Source organism: Sturnus vulgaris, chromosome 5 (assembly GCF_052056855.1).
Source record: "Sturnus vulgaris isolate bStuVul1 chromosome 5, bStuVul1.hap1, whole genome shotgun sequence".
Taxonomy (NCBI): Eukaryota; Metazoa; Chordata; class Aves; order Passeriformes; family Sturnidae; genus Sturnus; species Sturnus vulgaris.
The window spans coordinates 2,171,378-2,183,978 of NC_142247.1; the positions used below are offsets into that span (position 1 = coordinate 2,171,378).

A 12,601-nucleotide genomic window follows, 5' to 3' on the forward strand; every position below is an offset into this window, starting at 1 on the left:
GGTTGGATTCTCTTTTTCTTTAATCATATATTCATACAGTGCCATGGAAAGGACAGCAGATTATTTACTGCAAGAGGCTGGCTGGAGTTTTCTCTCACTCTCCATGTGAACGTGGAAGAGGAATAAGAAAAGCTCCAAACTTCCAGCAAATCTTCTGGAATAGGGATGTGAGGCAGTGGGCATGGCACAGGGCCAGGCTTGCCTGACTTACCACCTGTGCCTCTGAACTAGGACTTGCTGACATTCTCATATATGACATCACTGATGCAGAACTGCTGCTTCTTCTTTTGCCACATCAGCTGCACGCACTGGTGAATAAAAATGTACTGCTCCTAGAAGAAAAGACCAAATGAATGGGCCTATATACAAAATAAATACAATTTTTTGCACCTTAGAAAGCATGACAAAGACCCAGCTAGTGAAAGAGTTTGATGGTTCACAGGAACAGCCTGCATAGCTCCAACTCAGCCCCTCACAATGCACAGCTCCCAAAATCATAGCCCACAATTGTTACAGACAGCAGAAGGGGAAGCATTAAATCCACCTGACACCTTAAACACTTATTAATAACCTGAATGATGATAGAAGAGTTGAATCTGAGTTAGTTGGTCTTTACATTGCCTAAAAAGAAAGAAATTCCAAGAAAGGTGTGTGAATGCTTTATGTGCAACAAATTGCACCCATGCCACATATGCACCTGAAATATTTTAATGAGGCTCACATTCCTTAGTGTTTGACTTCTTTATCAATAAAAAGAAAACTCCAATTTTGTTCACAGAGTAGTTAATTTGGAGAGACTGGTTTCAATTCAGGATATTCCCCATTCTAAACCCCTTTTTGGGCCCGTGCCATTTGGTTTTTTTAAACTGCTCATTGAGACTGCCAATTTTCCAGCATACAGGACAATGTGAACTCAGGTGAGCTGTCAGTGGTTTCAGATTTTGTAAGGAAAAACTGTTTGGTAGCCTCTGTGACCAAGTGTCAGTGTCACTTGGTGACCTCAAAGGCCAGGCTTGGCCACTGCCTGTAGCAGCAGGAGCTCAGTAACTGCCCTTAACATCAGCCCCAGGCAGGCAATGAGGTTCTACATGAAAAAAAAAGGAAATATTTAAAAAATAAAAAGCCCTACAAAAACTCACATCACCTGGAGTGGTACCAGTTGCAGCTGAAATCAATCAACCATCAGGATTTTTTTTTCCTCTGGTGTTTACATAAGGATCTGCCTTTGAATTAATACAGTGAATTGGGATGAAAAGTGGAAATTTGATAGGAATGATCCAGAACAGACTGAAAATGACATTTTTTTAATTTCCAGATGCTAGTAGTTGTCACTGCAGGTTTTCTTCCTCCTCTCCTCTCCCTGCTACAAGATTTTGCTTTGCTCTAGATTCAACAAACTTTGCCAACAAACAATCTAGCCTGAAAACAGTGGTGGTGGCACTTCCAACTGCATGGAGGTTGCCCATTTTTACTGTGTCTAACCAAGGAAGAGTAAAGCAGGCATGAAATAGGAAATCTTCACCTCATTAATAAAGGAACTGGGAAGGTTTAGATGGATAAAATCTGCTTTGAAGAAAGAGTTTGTGATTTTTTTCCCCCCCAATATATGCTGTCTATATATTTTTGTCTTTAAACCAGAAAAAGAATTTCCCATTAGATATTTGGGTAGGGAGAGGGGCAAGGAGGGTGCCTGGCAGACTCACAATCCTTTTGTCTGTTTTGCTTGTCTGGAATTCCATTGTGCCATGGACTCCTATGCTTGGCTGGATGATACCAACATGATACTTGAACAAGGCTGCCTGATACTGATATAATTTCATGAGCCATTAATCCCCTCAGCCAGCCCAGCTCTTTACAGTGTGGTTTCAAATTTTCATATGATAATCTCTTCTAAAGCACTGTTTGCATATTCATTTCACAGAAGGTGAGAATAACTCATTTCCTCTGGCAGACAGTGACGTTGCAGATGTACCATGAAACCCACCTGTGCAGCAGATTAATAATGTGACAATATCACAATAAAGATGAGAAGTTATTGATGTGGATTCCTGGTGATTTTTTAACAAGCGTTTGGGGGGATACAACAATCACGAATACGCTGAAGAGGGCTAAGAAATGGGCACAACGATTGTGTCACAGTGCTGGAGTGAACAGGCCTTACCTCTGTCTGCACCATGGACATTCTGTAGGACCTCATGTCCGACACCAGGCCCAGAATATCCACGAACTCGTGGTCACGGATGTGCTGCAGGAGCCGGTCCAGGGCTATGAACGTTCCCGTCCGTCCCACGCCAGCGCTGCAACACACACACACACATCTCATCCCTCCTCTTCTGGGGACACACAGAGCAACAGAATGGAGCCCTGCAGCTCTAACTCATCTGAGGTCAGGCTGGGATTTACCAGCAACACAACTGGTTGGGCAGAGTGGAGGTGTTGGATCTCAAAAAGATGAAGTTTTTGAGCTTTCTGTGCTTCCAGGCATAGACTCCCTGAAAAACACTGCTCTGGAGCTGAAACCTTGGAAAAAGGTTGTAAATATGAATAATGAGTTAGAAATCACAAATGTGTAGTGGGTTAGATGTGTGTATTTTCACTGGCTGATGGGTTTTAAAGTTTTTATAGTATAGTAGTAGATATAAAACAAGATAGAGAATTTTGAGTGGTGTCTTTTTCTCTGTTCATCTTCTTCCATCTTCTTCATGAAACTCAAGTAGTTGTCTTTGATTAGTCAATCAAATGTGACTCTAAAGGTCATAGAAATCTATTATTAAGTCAAAAAATAAATAATGTAAGTGTTAAACTTTTATTGGTTTGTTTAGCTTTAAAAAGCCTTCAAACAAGCTCAGCTGTAGCCTTTTTCCCCACTTCTAGCAAAGAGCTAGAGAATCTGTAATTTCTAATAAAATATAATAAACATCCAAGCCCAAACACGAAAATCGTCTCAATCCCCTTTCTATTAATCCTAGCTCTAAAAAATCCCAAACTAAACTAATGACAAACCACTAATAAATGAAACTAATGACAAACCACTTCTGGCAGAAATAGCCACCACTTAGCCAAAAATCTTCATTTTCCCCAAAGGGAAGCTTAGCAACTAGAATAAATGTACACTGCTTTCATTTAGACATTTTCACGTGTGTACAAATCTTTGCATTGTAATTTCACACGTGATGTTTAAGTCAGATTTCACTGAGTGTGATGTTAGAGGTTTCACAGGGCTTTTCTTTCTTCTGTTTTGTCATACTTTTTCTGAAAAGCCTTCCAAGTGTTGGCTAGAATGTTTAACCAGTTCATCTCAACACAGTTCAACACGACTGTCACAAAACAGGTTTTCTAGTTTGGCTTTTTTTGTGTTAATTTCTCGAATATGATGAATAAAATGGAACTTCTGGTGTGTTAATTGGACACATTAACTGATAAATTCATTCTGTGCCTTCTTTAACTCCGAGAACAATTGCTGCAGGGATTGATCAATACTTTCTTTGCCTGCCCCCACAAATTTTGTAGCATCTTTACTTTTAATCTATGTGGTCTAAGATGCACAGTATAGTCTAAAAATACTATCAGAAAATATCTCTCTTTGCTGCTAGAAGAATCCCCACTGAAAAAAAGAAAATACTACAGCTGTTGCCCAGCTCTCTGATACTCACTTCTGTTCCTTTCCACAACAAATAAGCAGTAAATATAAGGTTAGATTTCATAATATTACATATAAATCTCTCCCCTGGCTTACTGAGCACTTTTTTTTGATACTAAGACTCACAGAACAAGATCCTCTATGAATTTCTCCATGAGGTTACAGGGGAGAGCTGCATAACCAGAGAGAACCCCCTTCAGCCAGAGCAGAACCCCAAAAACCTCAGCTTCTCGTGGTTCCCCCACCTATTTAATGTCCCACCTTGTTGTTCTCCTTCTCCTGGAAGCATTTACCTGCAGTGTATGACCATGGGCCCTTTAGTCTTGGCTGATTTCTGCCTGACCATCTGCACGAACTGGAGGATGCTCTCGGCGGCGTTGGTGGTGGGCACGCCGTGGTCTGGCCAGGCAGTGAAATTAAAATGCATCACATCCTGCACCTCATCAGCCTGCTGGCAGAAGCAGAAGAGCAGCACGTTCATGGGGTCTGAACAGTGGCATCACACTCAGTCACACACGGGCCCTTTCGTGGTTTTCTTTTGTTCCCCCACATCCATTAAAGACTGAAGCCAGCCAAAGAACAAACATGCTATTTAATTAAAAAGTGGGGGGGATAGCAGGCCAGCAATATCAAAATGGTATGGACTTCCTGCTTCTGGTATGGTATTTGCTTTTTGCTTCTGTCCCTGCAGTAGTTCCATCTTATTTTGCTTTTAAATCAAGAACTATTGAATTTTTCAGCTCTGAGCTTTTTTCCTCTTTTTATTCCATTCTCTCTCCTTTTCTCTTTTTGCCACAGATAAAGAACAACACTGTTGGCAAACAGTCAAGCCTGGACTCTTGAGGGATTTTCTTTTCAAGTTTTAAAGAAAAAAAAAAACAAAGGGAAGAAAAAACAAAAACAAAAAAAAAAGGGGGAAGGAAAAAACACCACCAGAGGAAACATTTAGGGGAAAAGCTCATTATTAAAAAAAACCCAAAACACAACAACACAACAAAATCCCCCCAAAAAACTATTAGAAACATTTCCAATGCTAAAAATTCTACTGGCTTTAGATGAAGTAAGATCCTCAACACAGCACATAAGGTCCTGGGTCAGTGGTGACTTGCCAGTGCACAGCTTTTTCCACATCCCTTCCATATCCCTAAACATTCCTTCACGAGATGGGGCTGGCAATAAGCTGATGCAGGAAACAAAGGTGAAAGGAAATGCCTGAAAGTCTGGGGAGCTTTCATTTGGACTCCACACACTCTCAGATTTGTTTCAATATTTTATAGGTAGACATGATGATTACAGAATTGCCCTTTTGAAAAATATTTCCAATTCTTCCATTGGTATTTTCACGTTTTGAATAATTTATAGCAAGAAGGTGTGATATAGAAAAGAAGAAATCCACACATTTGTTGTCAGTAATTATTGGTACCATAGAAATGTGCAGAGTTCTGGTACTGCTTTTGTTTCACTTTGCTGAGAAATTCAGAGACAACAATTTAAGGGGAAAGTTTTGAAGCGAGGGTAAGGACATGGATCTCTCTTTTTTTGTTTTCTGCTGAATGTCAGAAGTGGACAAAAGTCAAAGAAAAGGCTGGAGTGAAACACTCCTGTGGCTTTGACCCTTTGAGTCTTCACTCTTTCGTCTGGACTAGCTCAGATGTTAGGGTGAAACCTCAGGATCTGCCACATGAACGTGAATAAAAGACAACAAAAGAGGCTCCTTCCCCCTGGGGAGGTTGCAGGAGTTTATTTCTTGTGGTCCCCCAGGAGTGAAAGGAGAGAAAAAGAGGGAAAGAGAGGGAAAGAGAGGGAAAGAGAGGGAAAGAGAGGGAAAGAGAGGGAAAGAGAGGGAAAGAGAGGGAAAGAGAGGGAAAGAGAGGGAAAGAGAGGGAAAGAGAGGGAAAGAGAGGGAAAGAGAGCGAGGTCAGGGGGCACAGGTATTTTCTAGGGTCTGAAAGGGGGTGGGAAGAAATTGGATCTCGGCCAGCCAGGTATGGCCAGAGGGGAGAGGGAACAGACCACAGGACATTGCAGGGGTCACAAAATCTACCATTTCCAATACATCCAGGGAGTTACAACATCTCCCCGTTTTTTGTTTAACAAAGTTGAAAGAAGGATATTAGGTTCATCTTGATTCAAATTATGATTTTGCCCACCACTTGCAATTGGTAGGAGAGTTAGAATGTTGTAAGTTTTTCATTTCTATGTGATTGACTACTGAGGTAGAAGGAATGAGACCATGAATAGCCTTGAAAACCAAGTGACATAGGATCCCAAAGTCCATTACTACAGTCGTGGGGCAGAGTTTGAACTCACGTAGCTGATTCGGAAGCTGCGGTACACCCAGTCCGTGTGCTCCTCCTCACTCAGCATCTCCACTGTGATATCCCCATAGGCCACAGGATCCTCTGTGAAAGGCCAGTAATGGTCACATTTCACCTGAAACAGAGGGAAACCCAGGCAGGTTTGTCTTTATGTGGAGATACACACACAGGAAGAAGCACACACGGAGCCTCAGGTTTGGCAATGCCTACAGCACTCTTCACTTGCTGCTGCAAGAAGAGGTAATTTATCCTGCAATGAATTCTAGCCTGACCATTCCCAATTAATTGTGGCATCAGCTATGCATTAGTTTTCAGAACAGTGAAGAATAGAAAAAGACTGCCTTTATTATTCCTGATATAACAGGTCTAAATGGAGCAAAACACTGGGAAAGAGAATGTCCATATAAACCCCCCAAATTATGTTCCAAATATATCTACTACAGTATCAAGGGAAAATACAAATATAGAATTTGTATTTTATAATTATTTAAACTTTAAAGTGTAGAATCACAGAAGGCCTGAGGTTGGAAGGGTCCCCTGGAGCTCATCCTGTCCAAGCCCCTCTCCTCTCAAGCACTGTCACCTAGAGCCAGCTCTAGGCCATGTCCAGGTGACTTTGGAATGTCTCCAAGGATGGAGACTCCACAGGCTCTGGGCAACCTGTCCCCGTGCTCAGTCCCCCTCACTGGAAATGAGTGTCTCCTGACTTCAGAAGGAATTTAATGTGTTTTTTAAATTTGTGCACATCACCTCTTGACCTGTCACTGTTACCACTAAAGGAATCCCTTTCTCCATTCCCTCCCATCAGCTGTTTGTACACAGAAACAAGATCCCTGGAGCCTTTTCTTTTCCAGGATGAAGAGTCCCATCTCTCTCAGTCTCTCCTCATGTAGGAGGAGAGGTTTCATAGTAAGGTCAGGGGAGGTAAAAGGGCAGAAAAGGTCAAAGAAGGTCAAGGGTCATGAAAAAAGTTCACAGAGGGTTGAGGAAGGTTAAAGAAAGTCAGGGAAAGTCAACATCCAAGCAGGTCAAAGCAGGTCAGAGAAGGTCAAGGAAAATAAGGGCAAGTTGAAGAAGGTCGGGGAGAGTCAAAGAATGTCAGGAAATGTCCATGCAGGTCAAAGATCAAAAAAGGTCAGAAAAGGTCAGGGAAGGTCATAAAAGGTCAAAGAAGGCCAGAGAAAGTTGTAGGTCAGGAAAAGTCAAAGAAGGTGCAGCAAGTCAGGGAAGGTCCAAGAAGGTCAAAGGAGGTGAGGGAACATCAGGGGATGTGGAAATGGGAAGGGAGGTGCCATTCCAGGGCAGCACCCACTGTGATGCTGCCTTGTGATCAGAAACAATGCAAAGACATTCACTCAGCTTAGAAGAGCTTTTTTTTCACAGGTCCTTTTCTTTTACACCACATATATATATTATATATATATATATATATATATATATATATGTGTGTGTGTGTGTGTGTGTGTTACATACCCGTCTTTTCTCATTGCACTGAGTGAGCATAACAATAATTTGTGATTTTTGCTGGAGAACCATCTTCCAAAAATCATTCCTAGTTTCTGGCAATGGTCCTTGGGTTGCAATGTATTCCTGGGGTGAATTATAACCCTAAAAGACAAAGAGATAAGTCCTGCTTACCAACATGGTTACTGCTTTGGAATATGTATTTTTCATTTTTTTTTAGTTCAATTTGTACTTCTAAAAGTGATTTCTAATATAAATAAATTAACTTCTTGTATTTATTTTGTGATGACAACTTTGGCTAGATTCTGATGCTCCCAGAGTATGAACAATCTAAAATTAAGAAGATGAAGCTGTTACCACACAAATCATTTGCCCAGAGAGCAGAAAAGGCAACATTAAAAAAGCAAGGAATAAGAGCCCTAAAAGAAAGTTGCAGCTCCTTCCAGACTATGCAGTTTCAGGGTTTGTTTAGTGATAGGCACAAAACCAGTCACAGATGCCCAGTCTGCTCATCCCAAGCAGAGCCTGTGGTGATTTTCAGTCACTGCTGTCAATGGAACAGGATTATATCCACAGGTTTATGTCATAAGGCCTTAAATTAATAAAGTATTAATTAGAATTCTGCTTAAAATAATAGAGAAGATGCTGAGTCAATGCTCTTAACACATGCTAAGATGCTTTATATGCATGTATTCCCTTTCTTATACCTATCAACATGATTTTAGTTGGAAAGACTCCTTTCTCCTCTCCAAAACCAAAAGACTGTTATTAAGACTATAATAAAAGAGCACAGAATGACCCTTTTGGCATCTGCTATAACCATATTTGCTGAGATTGTATCATGAAAATTGCATTTGGAAAGTTATTTTATAGTCCTAGCAAGAGCAAAAAATACATCCAGCACACAGCATGATCCCATGCAAATTGGACAATTTCTGTGCCACCACTGTACCTGGATCACAAAATTATTTGTGATTTGGGAGCACTTTCCACAAATGGCTTCCTCCAGGCTTCTCTGCAAATCATCTTAATCCCAGTTTTTGTACTACACACAATTTGCTGCCTGTTCTGCATGGGTTATGTCTGACCTAAGTGACAAATCCCTGTTAGCACAGGGACAGACCACCCCTGGTTTCTGTGTTTGGAGGCAGGGAATCAGTGGAGAACTCATTATCAGGAAAAAAAAAAAGCAGCATTAACATCACGTGCTTCCATATTTCCATGAAACATGTTTTCATGTTGCCATGAAAACATCGTGTTCTCCCAGTTTCCATGGTCAGCACTGTGCTGTAAGCAGAACTAAAGAGATGCAGAAGTGAAAAGCTGAAAGGCACAGCTGCTTCAGGTCCTGTTATCCACAGAAGCTTCCTGAGCTGTGAATCCTGGAATGTTTTTCTTTTTTCTGTTCCTGATTCTCTGCGTGCTCAGAGTGCAGTGTGGCTGCCCCAGTTCATGCTCTGGCCACAGAGAAGCCAAGCACAGACTCGTGGCTCAGCACTGCACGCCTGGGCTGTGCCAAAGGGACACAGAAGTGGCTCCACTGACTCATCCAAGGGCTCCTCCTTCCTCCAGAACGCTGAGCCAGCTCTCTCCAGCACAGCCAGGCTCAGCTCTATCTACAGCCAGATTGCAGAAATGCTCATTTCTGTGGTCCCTTCCTAAAGGGCTGCAGGGCCTCCTTTTTGATCCCCTCTGGGTATTGCCCTCCTGAGCCACAGCACAGAGCCCACCAGAGGGGCAAAGCCTTGTGGCAGGGGCAGGGATGAGCTTAAGTGACTGCCTGAGCTCAGGGCAGAGTGCAGAGAGCTGAAGAGATTTCAGCCAACCCCCATTGTCAAAATATTTGCCTCAAGTGCTCTGTGTGCGTTTCAATTATCCCCAAACCGTGGGTGCTACCCCCAGTAAGTGTGTGCTCTCTGCCAGGTGCAGGGGAAGCACCAGAGAGGAGGCAGAAAGCAGAAGTTCTCTCCACACACCATCTGGGCTGTGTGCATTTTGTGCATTTGGAGCGTCTGGCTTAGCCCTGGTTTTCCACGTGCAGTGGAAATCTAGAAAAAATTCTCATTTGAACATTCATGTTTTACCTCGCTATCTTAAAAGGCCACTGAATCATTTTAACATTTCCTGCTCATTTCCCTACCAGTGCAATCAATATTTCATAGCTACTGTCACACACAAAATTTGCCAGAAACCTCCCCTTCCACCCCTTCTTTTTTTTTTTTTTTTTTTTTTTTTTTTTTTTTTTTTTTTTTTTTTTTTTTTGTGGCTGTTCCCTGTAGGCAAAATATTCGGAAGCTGAGGGAGATGCTGAGAACATGACTGAGCTTCCAGGAAATATTGTGCTATTTTCAGCTGTGCCTGGTGTGCAGGACACTGAACTCCAGGGTGAGAAGACCTCTGTACTCACAGGGATGTAGTTGGCATTAATGTAGTCAGATCCTTCTTCTTCATTCATTGAAACTAACCGGACACGACTAAAATCATCTGGGAAAGGAAAAAGAAATTAGAAAAAAAAAAAAATCGCCTCTCAAATATGGCACTTACCTCCAACTAGGCAAAATTTAAATTGCTCCTATAGGAATGGCCAAAAATAATCTATTAAAAAATAGCAAATCCTTGTATTGACTAAGAGAGCAATGTTTGCTTCAGCAAACACTGCATGGACACACCATCATTAGTGTTCTGCACATACCCCCTTTGGGCTCCCTCAGGGGTCATTAAAATCATAAAGAAATACAGTAACACTACTCAGTAGCATGAAAGACCTCGTGTTTCTCACCTCCAAACTCTTGCCATGATAAACATTTCCAGGAAGCTACATCTATTCAAAGCTAACAAAAACCACCCCTTGTCTGGTTCTCTGTGAGAGCAGGATTGCAGAACAGGCTTTTTTATCAGTCTTAGAAAATCCCCTGATTCTCCAGTTTTCTTATTAAAACTCTTCTTTCCCCCTCTTGGGGATTTTAGCAGGATTTAGTGAGTGTTGTACTCACACGGCAGGATATTTGTGTAGCGATTTTTGCAGCGATTCATGGGGAGATCAGCAGCAAAGTGAGGGATGTCAAGCCCAATCAGCTTTAGCTCCTGAGATAACAGAAAGGAAAATGCCAAGGTCAGCCTCAAAAACACCCAGAGAAGAATTCTTTGTGATCACTTGTGGCAGGTAGCAGGCAGAAAACGCTCATAAATCACTTTATGAAGTGACAGCAGGATGACACTGATTTTCCTCATTTGATGCCTCTGAGTTGGGCTCCAGAGCAGTGCTGGGGTTTCTCCTGCTGGTGCTGCCAACACATCCTGGCTGGGACTCCGAATTTCTCCTCCCCACCCACACTCAGCCAAAAACTCTGCCAAAGCAGGGGCTTGCTAAGTTATTTCTGTGGTGGTCACCTTAAAGGGGTTTCTTGAAATCCTCCCGTGGCTTTCAGTCTTGGGGAAATGCTTGGAATCATCTTCAGTACTTATAAATAATAATTTAGGGTGCATCAGGGGGATTTGCTGTCAGGAAGGGATCATGGAAATACCTGAGAGTCCTCCCCACTGCCTTTCCATGTTTAAATCTTTGGGAAGCAGCCCCAGGATAGGGATGTGGTTTCGTTTTAGGCTACTAAGCTGACTTTAAATTTTGGGAAATTCAGAGAATGCACCTGAACTCTGAGAAATCTCCTTGCTCTTATAAAGAGTTCTGATGCTACTTCCTTATTTCAGTGCTTCCCCTCAAATTAAGGTCATTAAATATATAAAATAAAGCCATTAAAACCCCAAATTTAATTCAGGGGGCCAGCATGTCCTAAACTCAAAGCAAGTGTAATTTTCTGACAGTTAACTCAAATTGAATGTGACAAGCCACTCCCATCAGTTTACTAAACACAGGATTTAACAACACTGAGCTCCACTTCTAAATTCTGCAGAAGAGGAAGTGAATTTGGCTGCCCAGAAACACCACAGAGCACACAGGAGCACACCATGCAGCCTCATCATCCTGAAAAAGCTGATCTGGGCATGGCAGGCAACAGAGGGCAGAATCCCCAGAGATTTACCTCAAACTGCAGAGAAAATTTATAATCTGAATCTTTGGCCATATCCTTGATGTAGCCATCAAAATCGTCCAACTGGACAGGGCTTTAAAAGAAAAACAGAGAGAAATTAGGTTAAAAAAAATCTAATTTTTGTAGTGTCTTTAATTTCTTTCCCCCAGAATACTCTCAAGTCATAAATATCTATTTGCAGCTGTTAATGCTAGAAAGAAATAAGGACAAACCCTGTGGTTCAGGACCTCCAAATGGTGGCTGTATTGCATTTTAGATGCCACTGCCCTGACTGCTTTCTCTGCTGGCTTTGAGAACTACACACAGTTGTAATTATAAGTCAAACTCTTTTCATAGAGAGATGGTGGCTAAAAAAAGATGGTCTATAACTATAGAAAACCATGGAGAGCTTCAGTAGATATGAATTAGCCTTGATTTAATGACTCCCACCTTTCCACACTCTTTTTGCCAGGTGAGATCTATCTGTTAGTCAGGCACAGCCCCTGAACATAGCACAGAAATAATTAGGCTGACACTCTGAGTAAGGAAACACAGGTAAACAGCTTCCCTCACCTAATTATCATACTCTAATTTACAAGCTACTGAAGCATGTACACAGTAATCTTCTCATTTACTTTGAGGCAATATGCCCAAAGGAACCTGGCTTATCACCACTTAATTACTCTTATTTACCAGCCAGCATTAATGATCAAATGTTCTAGCAACAACTGTAATGAGAGCCCCGTGTCAATAGGGAAATATCACTACAAATAAATGCATCCCAGTTTTTTTCACCATTTGCAATTTTTTAACTAAGGATAAGCTCTGTTGAAATCACTAAGTTGGATAATTGGTCTTTTCCCTGATGACTAATTTTGTATGTTTTGCTACAATCTGTTGAGCAGAATTGCTTTTGTCCAATTATTGTTCGTTTTCTACTTTCAGGTATCTCTCTCAGGATATGTCTATCAAGAAGTTTTCTATATTTGTAACTGAAATACCACTATGCCATGTACTCCATAATGCCTATTTAGTCTAAGACTTTTTCCTTTAAATATCAAAGAAATTACATACTTGGTCAACTTTCTCTTCTTTAGTCCATTTTTACTCCTGTAAAAAAAAAATAAAAGGAAGTGTTTTTCATTCATTAA

General features: G+C 41.4%; 1 protein-coding gene across 2 annotated transcripts in view; it reads right to left on the bottom strand.

Moving 5' to 3' along the window:
- The window catches only part of PTPRO (protein tyrosine phosphatase receptor type O), a 142,460-nt gene that overhangs the window by 2,094 nt on the left and 127,765 nt on the right, over positions 1–12,601 (bottom strand). For both annotated transcript variants that reach the window (XM_014870063.2, XM_088164532.1), the window contains 9 exons: positions 12,525–12,560; positions 11,463–11,544; positions 10,416–10,506; positions 9,830–9,906; positions 7,432–7,566; positions 5,951–6,073; positions 3,934–4,088; positions 2,162–2,297; positions 212–332 (listed from right to left, as the gene is read on the bottom strand). In XM_014870063.2, coding sequence (XP_014725549.2) covers positions 228–332; positions 2,162–2,297; positions 3,934–4,088; positions 5,951–6,073; positions 7,432–7,566; positions 9,830–9,906; positions 10,416–10,506; positions 11,463–11,544; positions 12,525–12,560 — 940 coding nt within the window. In that variant the 3' untranslated portion in view covers positions 212–227. The remainder of the gene's footprint in view (positions 1–211; positions 333–2,161; positions 2,298–3,933; positions 4,089–5,950; positions 6,074–7,431; positions 7,567–9,829; positions 9,907–10,415; positions 10,507–11,462; positions 11,545–12,524; positions 12,561–12,601) is intronic.